Below are 14,119 nucleotides of genomic sequence, written 5' to 3'. Positions count from 1 at the left end.
ATAATGATGTTCTGTGGGGTTCCCCCCCCCCCCCATTTACCTAAAGCATGCAGGGAGGCCTGGCTGCAGCACTAATTCATTAAAACATGCATGCACACAGTCAGTCCCTACTACACAGAATTATAATGAGACCCCGCACTTTAGCCAACATTTTATCCTGGAGGATTATAAGAAGTAATTCTTAGGTACTGCTTTGGTGGGAAGGTAACAGCGTCCCATGCGCCTCGGCATCTAGTCATGCCGGCCACATGACCATGGAAACATCTTCGGACAGCGCTGGCTCTTCGGCTTGGAAACAGAGATGAGCAATGCACCCGTCAGATTTTACTGGCTTTCGAGCAAGGGAAGCCTTTAACTTTACTTTAGTTCTATCACTGTATCTAACTGCCAAAGACTGACCTCTGGGTGGACAGCCGAACCTGTGCAACAGGGCCAGCTGTGGCTAGCATTTAGGATTCTACAAACTCAGGGGAACTCAGAATAGTGTGTGAAAACTGGTGGTGGCCAGGCCCAGAAAAGAAGGAGGTGCAGTAGGTGCTGGCCAACTAGAGAAAGAGGCAAAGCAGGACAGCCAGCAGCAAAAGGAAACTGGATACCCACTCTCCGCAAATTCTTACAGGATTACCTTATATCATAATATATAAAACTGTGTGATGAGAAGTATTTGATGTCTAAACATTTCAAATTAATTACTAAAGATAAAGGAAGAGTACCTTTCATTATCTTATTCTGTGTAGCATTTACTCAGTTTTTTGGTATTATCCATGGCTGTGGCAGCATTAAATTAATTTACAGTCACTGTGGTGTACTTCTTCTATCAGTAAGGTATGAATATGTTCCATTGTCTTCAACTGAGATATGCAGTCCTGTATAAATTATGCCTAGTTTTCTAAAACTGTTTTGTGTGTGCTATTTATTCAGTTACCTTCTTATACCCCTTTATATTTTATATCAAAGACCATGACAGACATATTATCTTCACTACCTCTTATCAACCTCCAAAAACATTATCCAGAAACTCATGGCAAAATTTTAAAAGGCCACTTTTCACTTTATTCTATTGTAGAAGTATCTCTATTTCTTAGAAGGACTCTTAATATTATCTATCTTGTTCCATTTATTGAGAGTTCCCTCTTTACACTTCATACTATAAGAACCAGGAGTAAAATGCATTTGCATTCAGATAGTGAGAGTGTTTAGAATTCATTTTCATCACAATACTGTGCTTCTACATCAAATCAAGTTGAAGGAGAAAAGGCTAAACCTAAAATTTTAAAAATTACTACCATCTTTTCTAATCAAAAGCTATTGATCTAGATAAGGAAGAAAATACATGTTTTACAACCTATTAATAGATGAGTTATGTAATAACAGTGGAGACTTAATTAAAATAAAAACCAGCATTTTACTCTGAAGAATTTCTTCCACTGATTAACTATTAGGAATATTGTATTTAATAATATCTTATAGCTGTTTGGATTTGAAAAAAAAATGCTTGGTGCTTTATGCATACTATTTGCTATTAAGTCTCCTAATTATAATAAATAAATCTTTCAACATTTTTACAAAGTAGATTAATGTAGTGGTTTTATGATGACATAAAGAGCTCCACATCAAGCTCTTAGCCAAAGAGAAGGGGTATAAAAATGAAATAAATAAATAGACACATATTAGTTGTACTCAGGAACTAAAAGGCTGTTTAAAGCACTTAACAGTTGGGTAAAGTTGTGAATATTGTAACTGAGCAGGTAGAAAAGAGTTTTGTGCAAAAGAAACTCATATTATGTTCAATGCCCTGCCTTTGTATGCATCTTTTGCTAATGAACAAAGCAGGCAGAAAAGTCAAAAGGAAACATGGATCCCCTTAAGCCAGGAATGGATACTGCACTTAAATCTCCTAAATATAATGCTACAAAGATCATGACAGTCTGCAATGTGTGCTATAGACTTCATTCGGGTTGATCCTACCAGGTTTTCTGCTGGTCAAAGAGCGAGGAAGAGCCCCTTTTGACCCCTCAAATGGCTATGCCTGCAAGTGTGGGACCCATATGAACAAAAAGCTCTATGGGACCGGGTCATACTGTGGAGACGAACTCTGTGTGATTGCCCCTCCTTACTCTTGTAAGTGGGGAAATGGATTTATTTACTTCATTTTTACCCTGCCTTATTCCCCAATGGGGACCCAAAGCAGCTTACACCATTCTCCTCCTCTCCATTTTACCCTTACACCCAGGTTGCCCAGCAATCTTTCATGGCACAGCAGGGATACAAAACTGGATCTCCCAGATCCTAGTCTGTTACTCTAACCACAACATCACTCAGTTGTAAGCATGTGCCCCTGTTTAGATCTGCCAGAATGCTACACAGAATTATTGTTGTAGAGTGCTCATTCTGGAAAAGTAGCTTTATGGACAAAGTATTTTTTCAGGGTATCAACCTGAACCTTTTAGGAATTCAAAGTGTTAGCAATAATTTCCAAAAGTCATCATAAAACAATTTACATACCTCATCCAAAGAATCACTAACTAGATGCATTCTTCTCACTTTCACATTTAGGAACAACATGTTCATATCAGGCCTCTGCCTCCGAGTGACTTTATCAACGAGGCTTTGCTGTTTAGAATTCAGGAAAAATATAGGTTAACATATAAAACCTCTGCCAGAAACTACAGTATATCATTATCTAATAGCCTTTGGGCTCCCATCAGACAGACTCCAAGAGAATGGCAGCTTAAAGTGATACCATACGAACATAAATAAATGCCAGTTAAAGAGACTGGCATCTTTCCTCTGTAAACTATAGGTATGTTATAGTGGTGACGACAGGAATGATGCAACTAGCATACCACAGCTACATCTACACTGGCAGAAAACTAATACTATATACCCAGTACTGGGTATCTGTCAGCAAATTATAAATATCTGAACCCCCTTATGACTATCATTCCCTCATGGCTGGCGTCACATTACTTAGGATAATCACTAATGGCAGAAAGGAGAGAGGGTGGGTGAAAAAAGAGGTACACCTGCCTGTACAGGTAAAATTGCAATCCTGGCAATCATGACTTGCCATTGAGCCAGTCCACCCCGGCATAAACAAGAAAGCAACTGATTAGATGTTTCAGATAAATGCTTTCCATCTTCATCAATATCTCAATTGTTTTGTGAAGACTGTTAGATCTGGTGGAGATGAGGTCATTATATACTGCAGCAGGTGAAAATATTTTAAATTGCAAGGCCCATCTAGTCTGTCTTCCTGTCCTGAAAGCACTCTACACACATCAGATTCCTTACAGATTACCCATATTATCCAAATTATAAAACTCTGGCAAGTAAGCCTAGTTACAAGCCACAAGGGAAGGCCAAACAAACAAACAAACCCCGGCTGCAGTTCAAACTATTCAAAAGCTCTAAGATATGTTATCTGTCATTGCCATTTGCAGATGAGGCAATCCTTAAACATCTACTTTTTCTCTTAGGGTCAGCTTTATGATGCTCAGATGAAGTGCCCAACAATACACAAAATATTCATTAGCCTGATTTTAGTAATCTTTATACCTTCATAAATAAGAATACATACCCGTGCAATATTTATCATTTGCTGTTCTGAGTCCCTTTGAATAATAACTTTTTTTGCTGCTATAGAAATAATGAATGGATATTGACAGAAGGAAAACCTAAATGACAAAGCAAATAAAATAAATAAGACCACAACTGTATAACAAAAACAAATCAATTTTCTTTAGCTTTCTTCTGAGCAAAACAGTATTTCTATAGTTCTTATTTAACATGTAATATTAATTTACTGGGTTATCTAAACCTCAAACATGATTAAAACAGAGCTGGGTGGTTTTAGGGGAATCATTCTGCAGGATCTGGGACTGCATTTTCTTCACACCTTGAGTCAGAGGGAAAGACCTGAGTGCCAGGGTAATGTAATCATTTCCAAAGTAACCCATTAGAATTCTTCACATTGAATTAGCTGTGAAATACCTAAAACCAAGTGTCAAGAGGAAGGTTAACCTATTTTTTTGAACTGTGATTTCTTACAGCCACTTGCCTATATACATTACATGTATACATTACATCAGTGAACACTGGTGCCGAGCCCCTTGACTGATGAAAAACATGAATGCCAGAGGGTGGGGATCTTCAAGGTAGAAGCAAGCAGGTAGTGTGAACCTACAACTGCCCCAACCGGCGACTCCTCCTTTCTCCTGTTTTGCCTACTCTCCAGTTGGGGTCACAGACAGGACATCAACAGTGTGTGGGAAGGAAATGTGGGGGAAACAGCAGGTGGGTGTCTTCTACAACAGCAGCATTTGAATGGAATCTCATGTAAAAGCTCAAATGGGAACCTAGAGCAGGCACTGAGGACGAGACTGAGTCTCCCGTGGTAAGTAACCAGAGGGACAGACTCCACTGGGGCATACACCATGGGGGGAACAACCCCCATTGCTGTTAAGAACTCCACTGTGATGTCTGAGAAGTGCTCACATCAGAGACTGATACTGGCTGGTTGATGACATCTTCTGCCAGGGATGATTAATTCAATCATGTTTTCATCTGAAGATTGGTACTCCTTCAAAGCCAGAGAAGGGGAAGGAGTACGAGGTTTTCGGAAGCACGCTCTACTTCCATCAGAAGAAGGGCTTCAGTGTTGACTGTTAGGGCTTCGACGTCGAAGGGATCGAGATGTTTGAGCTCATGGAGATCCCAATGGTGAGCATCATGGAGACACCAAAGGTAGATTCCATGCTGATGATGACAATCAATAGTGAGATGAGGCGCTCCAACATCATGGAGATGTGGAAGAAGCCTGCAACGGCTGTTGTAGTGGAGACTGACTTTGAGGAGTCAACCTGGGCCCTGGGTAGGTGGTTTCAGCATCAGGTCAGTGTCGGTTTGCTGGGGCCAAGTAGTTGATGAAGTTGAGTGTTTTGACTTCTTTTCAACTTTCTTTACAGACAATTCAGAAGCTGCTCTTGGGGTCTGTGCCATCTCTTTGGCATCGGGTTTTGAGTGCACAACTACCATGGAGACCACTGGGGAATCCACAGTTTTGGGAACCCCAAGTTCTGCTCCCATAAATCAGCCTTGAGGTGAAGACCTCTTTCTTACCACACTTTTGGGGTGAAGAGGCAGCATGCCCGACCAGAGGAGGTACTGTGCCTTTCCCCCAAGTACATGAGGTACTGGTCATGTTAATCTTTTTGTGCTAATTTCATGCCGCAGTTGTGGCATTTCTTAAAAAGTGCCACCTGAAGAATCAATTCAGGCAGGAATCAGAAAAAAAACACCCACAGACAATTTGGTCAAAGAAATTCTCTGTGAAGCTGTAATTTGTCCTCTCCATGGCAGCAGAAAAAGGACTGAGGGAAGAGTGCTCCCTGTCCCCTCATTACTTGATCATTTGGGCAAGAAGAGAGCCTGAAGCTCTGCTGTGCCAAGGGGGAGGGGGAGCACTCAGCTGTAAATTCTAGAAGCTTGTAGAAAAATCCTCTGCAGGCGGCCTGCTCTGAGGCAGTTCCCATGTGGGACTGCACAGAAAACACAAAGATGAACACATCAGCTTCAGCCATAGTTTCAACTACAGCAAGTTGTGATAATTCCATTATCTCTTATTTGCTGGGATTATCACAGAACAAATATTTTGGAAGAATTTTTATTGCTCCGACAAGCTATAAAGTTCAGGCAATTCTTATTTGCCTTCAGAATTTGCAGTCTAATTAGTATTGATTTAAATACTTCAAAACAGAACAAACTAAGGTGAATGTTGAGAAATGAACTAAATGAGGTCTTGTGAATGGCTTCTAACAACCACAGAATCACACAGCTGTCTGAAAAGAACGATACCATTAAAACAAATGAGACATGTAATTAAGTGTAAACCTGTACTTTTGCAAGTCAAATTATTATCTGGACTAGTACGACAATCTAATCTGTTACTTATAACTTTTTGCAAGACAGCTAGCAGTTTATATTGAAAATGACTGTAGTTCAAGATGATGTCACAGCCATAATTAAACATGGAAAGTTTTCATTTTAATAGAAAGTAAACACTTATAATGCTGGAAACAACAATCCTTCAACACTAGTGATACACATTTTTCTAACCACTTTTTCTTCTTACCTCTGAGAGTTGCCGTAACATTGCCAATTGTGATATTCTTCCATGAGATCAATATGATCCAGTGTAGAATTATAGAAATCTGTATATGGAATAATAGGAGGATTTGCTAGACTATTCGCAGCATCTGCAAAAACACATTTAAATAGTAAAGCTTTGGCAACGAATCTTGGAATAAGTTTGATTTAGAGGCAATTTAAATTGAGACAGTGCCAAAAAAGAAATAATCTTAACTTACTTTATAAAGTACATATTAATAAGAAAGATTAAAAGACAACATTAGACCTATATGAATGTCAATTCTTCTGAGACCAGTTCAGAGGGCTCACTTCGGGTGGGACAGACATTTACTATAGCACACTGCTGGCTGATCCCTGCATGTCTATTGCTCCTTGATACTCATCTTTGGTAAAGAAGCTAATATACAGCCTCATACCAACTCTTCTATATTTCTATCCTCATAGCTCCTTTGACTGTAGAAAAACATATGCTACTGTGGAGAGGCCATTAGAACTGGATGTATTCCTTGCCTGAACACTTCACTGAATGTATTACTTGCCTGGACATTGTTAGAGAGCCAGTTTGGTGTAGTGGTTAAGAGTGGTGGACTCTAATCTGGAAAACTGGGTTTGATTCCCCAGTCCCCCACAAGAAGCCAGCTGGGTGACCTTGGGCCAATCATAGTTCTTTCAGAGTTTTTGCAGCCCCTGAAAACCAGTCTAGCTCACCACAAGCATAACACTAAGAGCGAGAACTTGTGGCTGCCAGACAATCTCAGGATCTCCTGGCTATTCTACACAAAATGCCATACGATAATTATTAATTACTTCACTGTTTTCACTTTGGAAACCAGCTCTGTGAATGGGGGATTAGCTTTGCACTGGTGCTTTGGAGGACACCTTCAAGACAGTCACAAATTTCTGACCAGTTTCCAAGGCCAGTTAGAACATCCAGACTAGAGATTCGACAAGATCTTAATAAGGCAACAGGCCTAGAGAGTGAAAGACTTTCTTTGAAATCTGCCAGAGCCAATCTCATATTTCATTATGCTTATTTAGCAGTCAAATCTTTACTCTGTGCTATGTAATCTCTCACAATATGGAAATAAACTTGGAAAACGCCTAATATATCTCATCACTGGGAATAATGAGAATAAAAATGTAAGAATTAAAAATAGCTCTGGAGACTGTGGATACATTTTAAAACATTTTTCAAGCGTTATATATGGTGAATAGGGATGAAATAAAATTCTCAAAATGATTCTAATAGCTAAAATAGCATTGGTTCATAAGGGCTATCTAGATTAGTGGTTCCTAAATTGAACGGTACTGCCCCCTGGGAGTGGTGGGATTACCTAGGGAGTACTAAGAGGCGAGGGGGTAGCAGGAAGGCACTGGAGATGAGCCCCTTTGACTGTGTTGTTTACTTATTTATGAGTGACCAGGCTAGAGCCCAGAGTGAAACACCTTCCCTGCTTCATCTTTAAAGTTATACTGCTCTTATCAGTTTCAAAGGTGTTTCTTTGGTCACATTTGTATGTATTTACAATTTTGAGTTGTCACAAGATAAACTAATTATTGGTCACAGCTACTGATTTTCTTATACATTGGTTAATGTACATTTGTGATAGGTGAAGGTTTCTGCATGTTTGGTAAATAGTTATATATGCATATTTAATGCTATAAAGTTTCCTTCACCCTTCAGTTTTCATTAGTAAGAAAAATATTATTAATGCAGTATTCTTTGTAGTATATTCATTTTCTTGCACATAAATGCCACACACTTGAGCCTATATGTTAATTTTTCTGGGAACTGGTAGCTCTACAAAAGTGTAATTTCCCCCCTTTTTAACTGAATATAGAGATACTAAATTTACTGTATACGTACCATATACATAAATTAGCATGCATTACAAAAAACCATAGAAAAATCATCCTTAGTAGCTAATGTTGTTTGTGGAGATATGTGTTTTTTTCAAAATATCCTATGCTGAAGCCGAGATCTTCAGCTTTTTATGGATACAACTAAAATGTATCGGTAATCAGCTGCACCATGCAAATATTTAATTAAAAAGGTAACATAATGTAAATGTATCGATTTAATTGGACATTTTAAAATATTGGACTTTTATGAATCTCTATTACATCCTATACCAACTCCTTTTCATTTGTCTGTATGCATATATGTTTCAAATGCTGATTATCACAAGTGGAGGAGGTGGTGGGATTATGGCACCATGCTGGCAAATGGCACTCTAAGTTTTTGCCTCTGCATTGTACTGAAATCTGGTGGAAACTATAGGAACTTTTAGTAAATATGCCGCCAAAGCTCTCTAGTCAGACTAGTGTTGTCACCACGTGTGGTTTTGCCTGTTTGTCATTTTTCAAATTTTTGCCTGTAAGTCCTTAACATAATAGTATTTTTAAATTTTTTGTGTGTGTTGTGTTTTTGTGTGCTTGCCTGGAAGTCATGGTGACTTCTGACAACCCCTACTGGCTAGGACATTTTTCAGAGAGGTGGCTTGATTAGCCTGCCTCTGGTATTCTTTGGAGGTCGCCCTTCCAAGTACTTGCCAGAGTCAGCCCTGCTTAGTTTCCGAGATCTGACGAGTTTAACATAATAGTATTGAGTGTGGTATTTATTTTCCTGTGTTCTTGGTTACTGAACCTATTGATTATGAAGTGTGCTTTTTACCTGCCTGGCATGTATTTTGTTAATCTTTAAGGTGCTACTGGACTCTTGCTTTTTTCTACTGTTTTTAGCTATATAAGTGTTATTTTTGTTGCAGACGGTCCAATATTAGTATAAGGATTAAATATTTCTCAATAACTGTTTTCAAGAAGGAAGAGACTTTTTAAAGGATAAATTTTGAGGGCAGAAGGGAAAAATTGGGTAATTGAGGGAAACTTTAGAGTATAGGTAATAAAAATTCTCATAATAGGATGAAAAATTATGGTAAATAAATATTGGGGGGAAATCTAGGTATGTTTTCAGCAAAAACTAATTTTTAAAGACCAACCTTTATAAAGAAAGTATAACACATTGTCTTGATTTTTTTCAGTCTTCCAGTTTTAACTGGATTTTGAATAAATGTAAAATTAATTGTCACTGTTTTGAATGTTATTGCTATTCTTCAGTGGGTCATGCAAACCATTATTCTGAATAAAGCTTTTTATAGGGTATGGTATGTGGCACTGGGGATGAGTTTATGGAACCAAGGGGGAGGTGGGCTGGAAAAGTTTGGGAACCACTAATCTAGATAAAACCATTTTTATTGCAGAAGAAAAAATCATAATTAAAAATCTTATTTGTGGAAAATCAGCAGGACTAAATGGTCTAACAAATGAAGTTGACATGACATGTCTACAGGAATTAGCTCCATATTTAGAAAAGTTACTCAGCCCACATAATTGGTCATCCAATGCAGATATGGGTATATATGCAATATTTATTGAAATAATGAATAATACATAATACTAAAGTTATGTATCTTACAAAAATTAAAATTTCTAGGCTCCTGGATCTGACCTACTATCCAGACTGCAAATCTTTACTTGCAGCATGATAAAAAGTAATGATGATGAGAAAAGCATTGTTTTAGAAGAAGGAACAAAAACCAATTGCACCTGGGAAAACCTACTGAATAAAGACAAGACTTTGGTTGCTGATGGAATCCACCAGTTACACTTCTCCACAGGAGGCAGCTCTTCAGGTTTTGCAGGGAACAGGCGTAAAGAAATAAACTGAAGCAGTCTTTCTATTATCATCTTTAATCTCTTCTGTGACAACCTAGAAAAATGATGAAATTATTTTGAATCTAGAATACCAGCTGGACCTCAAAATATTTCATGAAGGTATCAGTTATTTGGAGAAAATTCTATATATTATACGTACCATATACATACTGTATTATAGCGTTATGGGAATATTTAAATATTTTGGAAAGGATAAGAAATATTTGTTTTGATGTAGCACCAAACCATGGTTTTATGCTATTGAATGAGCCTGAAGGATCCTTGGGATTATACATCATCTCCTTCCCTCACATGTGGCAAGCTAAACAAAGTTTGAGTCCAGCAGCACCTTTAAGACCAACAAAGTTTTATTAAAAGTGTAAGCTTTCATGTACAAAGCACACTTCTTTAGACACAGCTTACACTTTAAATAAAACTTTGTTGGTCTTCAAGGTGCCACTGGACTCAAACTTTGTTCTGCTGCTTCAACCCACTTGAATGTGGCAGGCTAATTTATGACTTCTGCCTTCAGTGTTAATGAATATTCTGGGTTCAGATGGCTCAGAGCCCTGTCAAGATGGCGGCGGTATAGCAGCGTTTGGAGACTCTCCTCGCCTTCTAAATTTCTTTTTAAAAAAGAAATATTAGATTAGATGTAAATGCAGACCCCGGTTGGCTGTGAACAAATAATTGATTACATTTCCATGTACAAAGAAAGGAATGATCTAAGGATCCCCCAAGGCTTATGTATGTAGCCTAACTTATTTTGATTGGTAACTATCAGTTTAATTCTTTTCTCCATGGAAATTTTGCTGCCCAAAATATGTCCAGGCTACATTGTTTCTGCTTTTCTAAAAGTCAAAAATTGAGAATTTAGAGTATGACTTATGCTTTTACAGTTTATTCCCATCTAAATACATTAATTTCAATGGGTTTAAACTGGAGTAACTCTGCATAGAACTGCACTGTAAAACTACTTTGTTTACCAGCAATAAAATACCATGGCTCTTTAACCTTTAAGTTCAGGACAGAAATGATTCTCTCTTTTTTACATAAAGTTATTCAGTTCTCAAATCTTGCATTTTGCGCTATTGAATGAAGACATAAAGAAAGCATTATGTATAGCATGCATATTGCTACATATGTTATATTTACCATATATTAAGTATGGTAAAATACATGAACAATGTAAAAGTAGCATATTATTCATTTTCAAACCAAACAGTTGAGATATGAAGAAAATAAAATTGGCTTCAGCATAATTGCATTGATCCAGGTATTAGTTTTCATATTGGAGCTCCAAAAATGAACAAGATATAACCACTATGTAGAATGTACTGCAATTTACAGGCTGGGATCCAAAGTTTCTGTTGTGCTAATATTGAAGCCTTCTACCAGTGAAACATGCTTATTCCATCAGATCCCTGCACTAATGGAAACTTGCTGCATCAGAGGAAACTTGGGATCCAGCTCTACAGTTGCTACAAATCGTGAACTTTGTTCTCTAACAGCTGCTGGTATCCCAAAGATTTTTAAAAACTAAGCAACTGATGCACAATCATTATTAGCTAGATTACAAAAGAGCCGGTTGTTGACGAAAGCAAAGAAACTGTACAGAAGCAATAGAAAAGAGTTTACTTTTTAAACCAGTGAACAAGGAAGTGATGATCGCCTTCTGTTAAGGCAGCAATCTGTCTTAGCAGGTGAGCATAAATGACGTATGTCGATGCATTACTAAATAGAGGATTCTGAAAAAAGATTTAAAATACTTTGTTAATATAAACATTAGACTTCACTAAGAAACAGAGTAGTACTTAAAATACTATTACAAAAATTACACAGTAAATTTATTTGCTTGAATAGAAGTTGTTATAATGTAATAACAGATTTTTCCTCTCCTCTTGCTGGAGGCTGGTTCCACCCATTGCAACAATTAGAAAGAGTTGCTAGGCTGCTTCTTACTCACTTCTACAGAACTCCTAGTCTTTTTAGTGTGCCAAGGTACACAGGGAGGAGTCAGGTGGAGCAACTTTGCTTCATCTGAGATGCTGAGCAATGGCAGTTGATGCCCAGATGCCAGCCTGTGTATTCTTTATTCCCTTTCCCCAGAACTCTCAGCCATTTCCCTGTCCCAAGGCAGAGCCAAGTTGACTAGTCTACAAAAGGAGATTTTATGTATCAAGGTGCTCATAAGAGTGCTCATAAGTAAATTTACTCATAACTTGTTGTACTGACATGCAGAATGAAGAAAGCTATCATGATTGTTCATAAAGAACAGTACCACTAGTAGAAATGTCAATGTGCCTTTTCAAGCGGATGTGTCTCTAATACCTAATTGTAGCCATGCTGCAATTTGTGCTGAAGCACTGCAAAAATACAAAAAGCAGCACTGTAACAAGGACAATAAAAAGAAACAAAACAAAATGTACTGTAACAGAAGATGGTGCATGTATACCCCCATAAGTAAATAAAGGCTTCTATACATCCTACCTGTATTAGTATAAAATACGCTCTAAGATCATCTTTTGTTCGTGACCTGAAAGCAAATGAACAGACCAACAAATGAAAGGCACAATCTGGGCGTGTGTGTGTGCAATCACAAATGCATTTAATATGCAGTTCCAACTTCTTTTTTTAACAGCAAGGGATTGTTGTGTGTGCATGCACAAAAATTATGCTAGTCCTTTATACATTAAACAACTTTCAGCTAGGTATGAAATATATTACTATAGAAATGAGAGGGGAAACTAATAGAGCTGCTGTTTGAGAAACAAAAGACCAAAGCTCTTATGGATATTCAGAGCAAGTAGTGTGGTTCCCTGGAAAATTGCCTATCCCACCAGAAACTAAATGTCTAAGCACAAAATACAAGTAAACCTGACGTTTTTAGTCTATAAAGGGGAAAAAAATCTGTGGCTATTCATGTGAGTTTTCCACTGTAATATTTGCTTGCTAGAATGCAGTGGAATGTTTGCAGGTTGCTGGAGAGTAATGTAGCACAGGGGCCAAAAATGCAAAAATCAATTTTATGTTAATTCTAATCCTCAACTTCTGCACCATAAGGGTTTGTGTCCTAACAACAAACTATACTGCCTTTTTTGGAGAGGGGCAGGATTTATCCCTGAGACTTGCAGTGCTTTTTGGCCTATACTTGGGGCTTCATGTGAGCAAACGAGCTCATATAATAGTGCAACAAGTTTGGAGAGGGAAAAAAACCTCCTAAAGAAAGTCAATTATTTTATGTACAGGAAAGGATAACCCCCACCTCAATTATGTTTAACCTGAATAGAATTAGCTTATGAACTGTAGTTTACCAATTTTACACTGCATCTTCCCTATAAAGTCTTTTTGTTGAAGTCTGATGATGGCTTTGAGATAAGCAATATGACATCCTCTGACATAGCACGGCAAGAAAAAAATAATAATATAATCAGAGACTGCTATTGTGAATGGGTCACTCTGGTATCTGTTCTTATCTTGTACACATTTAGATAAATGGGACAAACTTAACTGCAGTTACTTTTGGCTTCACAGTTTGCAATTTTTTCCTGTACCCATATAAATATGCAATGGCCTAAGGATAATGCTTCAACTTTAGGCAATGAAAGCATATACCATTATAAAATTGCTAGTCTTTATGGTGCCATAGGACTTTGCTGTTTCTGGTACGAGACGGTATTTGGCTTTCAAATGTCCATTTCAGCAGAAAATATAAATGACTTGCATACTATAAACATGTATGGGTATGTTATAATTACCCTTTCCATTCCTGTAATAAACCATTAATTGTTCCCTTCAAGACACATTTCTGAATATCTTGAGGCTAGAACAAATGAAGAGAGAGAGAAAACGCTGTAACTAGCATTTTATCAAAGGAGTAATTTCTACAGTTATCATTATCACCATGTGGCTGGATCATGACTCAGAGAGTGTTCTTATCAAAAGGACTGGGAATAAAGCACAACTCACACTATTATCCTGACACGATACAACAAAACAAAGAGACTATAATTCTAATTCAAATGCAACTTGCAATTCTATTATTGCCATTCATTTTTATATACATTCGTCACATTAATATTTAAATCCCTCATGATAGGATATATCCTAAATTTTAAATTCCTAATTTTTCCCATATGAAGTCATCAGAGCCTCTTTTATTGCTCTGAATTTCACTCCCCCCACCCCGTTTTACTAGGATATCAGAGACATCCTATGCCAATGTTGGACCAATGCTTAGTAGAGAGTGCAAGTG

At 37.6% G+C, this 14,119-nt stretch overlaps 1 protein-coding gene across 1 annotated transcript in view; it reads right to left on the bottom strand.

The window, feature by feature from the left end:
• HECTD2 (HECT domain containing E3 ubiquitin protein ligase 2) overlaps nt 1–14,119 on the bottom strand; it is a 55,734-nt gene that overhangs the window by 15,592 nt on the left and 26,023 nt on the right. The window contains exons 6-12 of the mRNA XM_015410179.1: nt 13,623–13,687; nt 12,355–12,400; nt 11,503–11,612; nt 9,771–9,919; nt 6,134–6,257; nt 3,581–3,677; nt 2,506–2,613 (exon numbers count right to left, since the gene is read on the bottom strand). Of these exons, the coding sequence (XP_015265665.1) occupies nt 2,506–2,613; nt 3,581–3,677; nt 6,134–6,257; nt 9,771–9,919; nt 11,503–11,612; nt 12,355–12,400; nt 13,623–13,687 (699 nt within the window). The remainder of the gene's footprint in view (nt 1–2,505; nt 2,614–3,580; nt 3,678–6,133; nt 6,258–9,770; nt 9,920–11,502; nt 11,613–12,354; nt 12,401–13,622; nt 13,688–14,119) is intronic.

The sequence above is a fragment of the Gekko japonicus genome, unplaced genomic scaffold, assembly GCF_001447785.1.
Source record: "Gekko japonicus isolate JY-2015 unplaced genomic scaffold, Gekko_japonicus_V1.1 scaffold841, whole genome shotgun sequence".
Classification (NCBI taxonomy): Eukaryota; Metazoa; Chordata; class Lepidosauria; order Squamata; family Gekkonidae; genus Gekko; species Gekko japonicus.
The sequence above is the reverse complement of the archived record's forward strand: the minus strand, read 5'-3'. Positions and strand labels throughout refer to the sequence as shown.